This window comes from Oratosquilla oratoria, chromosome 30 (assembly GCF_046742065.1).
Source record: "Oratosquilla oratoria isolate Oo_2021 chromosome 30, ASM4674206v1, whole genome shotgun sequence".
NCBI classification, from domain to species: domain Eukaryota; kingdom Metazoa; phylum Arthropoda; class Malacostraca; order Stomatopoda; family Squillidae; genus Oratosquilla; species Oratosquilla oratoria.
In genome coordinates, this window is record NC_134806.1 from 25,464,023 (window position 1) to 25,466,522 (window position 2,500).

General features: G+C 43.4%; 1 protein-coding gene across 5 annotated transcripts in view; it reads left to right on the plus strand.

Moving 5' to 3' along the window:
- The window catches only part of ck (unconventional myosin-VIIa ck), a 163,733-nt gene that overhangs the window by 44,081 nt on the left and 117,152 nt on the right, over window positions 1–2,500 (plus strand). Inside the window, exon 1 of one of the 5 annotated variants that reach the window (XM_076212672.1) lies at window positions 1,608–1,867. The exons of the other annotated variants lie outside the window; for them this stretch is intronic. Within the exon in view, the coding sequence (XP_076068787.1) occupies window positions 1,787–1,867 (81 nt within the window). The 5' untranslated portion in view covers window positions 1,608–1,786. Of the gene's footprint in view, window positions 1–1,607; window positions 1,868–2,500 lie in introns of those variants that run through there. 5 annotated transcript variants of the gene reach the window in all.

Below are 2,500 nucleotides of genomic sequence, written 5' to 3' on the forward strand. Positions count from 1 at the left end.
TCCAGAGACGACCATCTCATCAGTGAAATGTCTTTCTTTCTCTGGGCTGAATAGATTCGACTGACGGCAGTTCTGAATACCTGTGAAAGGGCGACGTTGCTGTGTAGCTCACCGCCGTGACGTAATGTCTGCTGTGGGGAATTAACCTCAGCGTTATCTTGCGAGTAATTTTCGAGAACGGACCTGCAGCGCTTGCGCCGACTCCCCCCTCGATGACGTCATACATCGGGGCAGTGGTGAGTCAAGTGTAGTGCGCTTACCACGTTAGTCGGAAAAAAAAAAAAACAGATTCGTATGGGAACTGATAACGAAAAGAACACCAACACTATCGTTGTCGTCATCGTCCTCATCGTCACCGTCACCGTCACCGTCACCGTCACCGTCACCGTCACCGTCATCACCACCACCATCATCATCATCATCATCATCATCATCATCATCATCATCATCATCATCATCATCATCATCATCATCATCATCATCATCATCATCATCATCATCACCACCACCATCATCATCATCATCATCATCATCATCATCATCATCATCATCATCATCATCATCATCATCATCATCATCATCATCATCATCATCATCATCATCATCATCATCATCATCATCATCATCATCATCATCATCATCATCATCATCATTCCCTTCTTAAAAATGTCCAGCCTCCTTTTCACCGCACCCCAGCAGCATCACTACCACCCTCACCACCACCATCACGATCATTATCACCGTCACCATAGACACTCACTCACTCCACCACCACCACCCCACACATCCACACCCACCATCCACCCACGCGTCATGTTTGGGTTTGATTGTTATCGATTACACAGGGTGTCATGATAGTGAACCTGCTGGGCTGTTTGTTGTGGGATTAGCAGGAGATCTCTCTAGCCCAGCTACATTCTGTAGGTATTTTGTTCTGGGAAAAAACAGAGGACTTTATTCAGTCGAGCCTTAAACCCAGGAGGCCACACTCGCTACACCGGGACCCCAGTCGGATCGAGAGTTCGCGAAACGAGTTGCTTACGGTCGGAATTTTTCGGATTCATTTGGACTCATTCGGACATGTTCGGACTCGAGGTGGCGACGACGTGCGGGCGATCACCAAAGTAATAAAAGACTCGTAATTGCTAATCTGTGTGCATAACTAAGTTACGTGGCAGATTAGATATCTTGGAAAATTATAAAGATCAAATGGAAATAGCTTTCACATTGATCAAATATTGTAGATATAAAATGTGTGTTTCATAACTATGCATGCATTCATGCATACATAACTACAGTATATCCATGCATACAAACATGCATACTTATATACACAAAACATACATACTGTACATGAATGCATATATTCAAATGTCCATGTATGCATACATATATGCATACGAACATACATGCATGTATGTATATATGCATACATACATGCATGCATATATACATACATATATGCATACATAAATGTATATATAAACATTAATTTTGCATGCAAGATGCAAATATGCATACACGAATACAAGAAAACATACTTGGCTTAAGATGTTCACATAAGAACACAATAAAAATAAAAAACTGATTCCTTTAGGGAGATGTTAAACCCCGAGTGTGCTTAAGAAAAAAATATTCAAAGTGTAACTTAAAAAAAAAGTGAGACTTAAAGTGAAAGAAATTGTGGACGAGGATCGGCTGGGAGTACGCGCAGACCTCAGAAAAAATTCCACAGGTCTTTGGGAGTGGAGTCCCGCAGAGCTCCCAAGACAGACTTCTCGAGGTGATGTCGAAGGAGAACAGCAAGAAGAAGGAGAAGACCAAAGATGGCAAAAAAGGCGGTGATGGCATCAGTAATTTCTTCCCGGTAAGTGAGTAGCTTGACGAGGAGTAGACGCCCTTCCCAAAATTTCTCGTGATCCCATAGTAACTCAAGTAGCAATTAGCCCTTTAATATACTCTAAGGGATTTATTCTGGCGAACATTAAGAGATTTTTCACACATGTGGGGCAAGTGTTCAGGCTTGAGGGCTTACAGCAGGATCTTTTGCCTATCCCTGAGGGAACAATGCAGACAGACCTGAGGGACAAACTCGGTAGAAAATAGTGTCTCGAACCATGGAGGCACTATTTTGTTCCCATTTTGTTCTTAGGGGTTGTATTGCTTCCTAATGGATAGGCCGGGGATCTTGCAGTGGGCCCTCAAGTCTCTCAGTTGAATCAAGGAGGTAAAATGTCACCAATATGGTGCTATTTAGTATAGTGTGCTTTGTGACCAACGCCAGACGACTACATGACGACTACATGACGACTACAGACGACTACTACCTCAGTGTGATGCCCCCTCCAGCTGAGGACGGGGGTCTTGTTCCATCGAAAATCTGTTCAAGACTTGGCCTCGTCTTTGACTGGAAAAAAATCGTATAAGGGACCACTGTATTGTAATGATGAAGCAGAGACTGGGGCACCATAATCGTGAACAAAAGCGGCTGGCCTTTCCC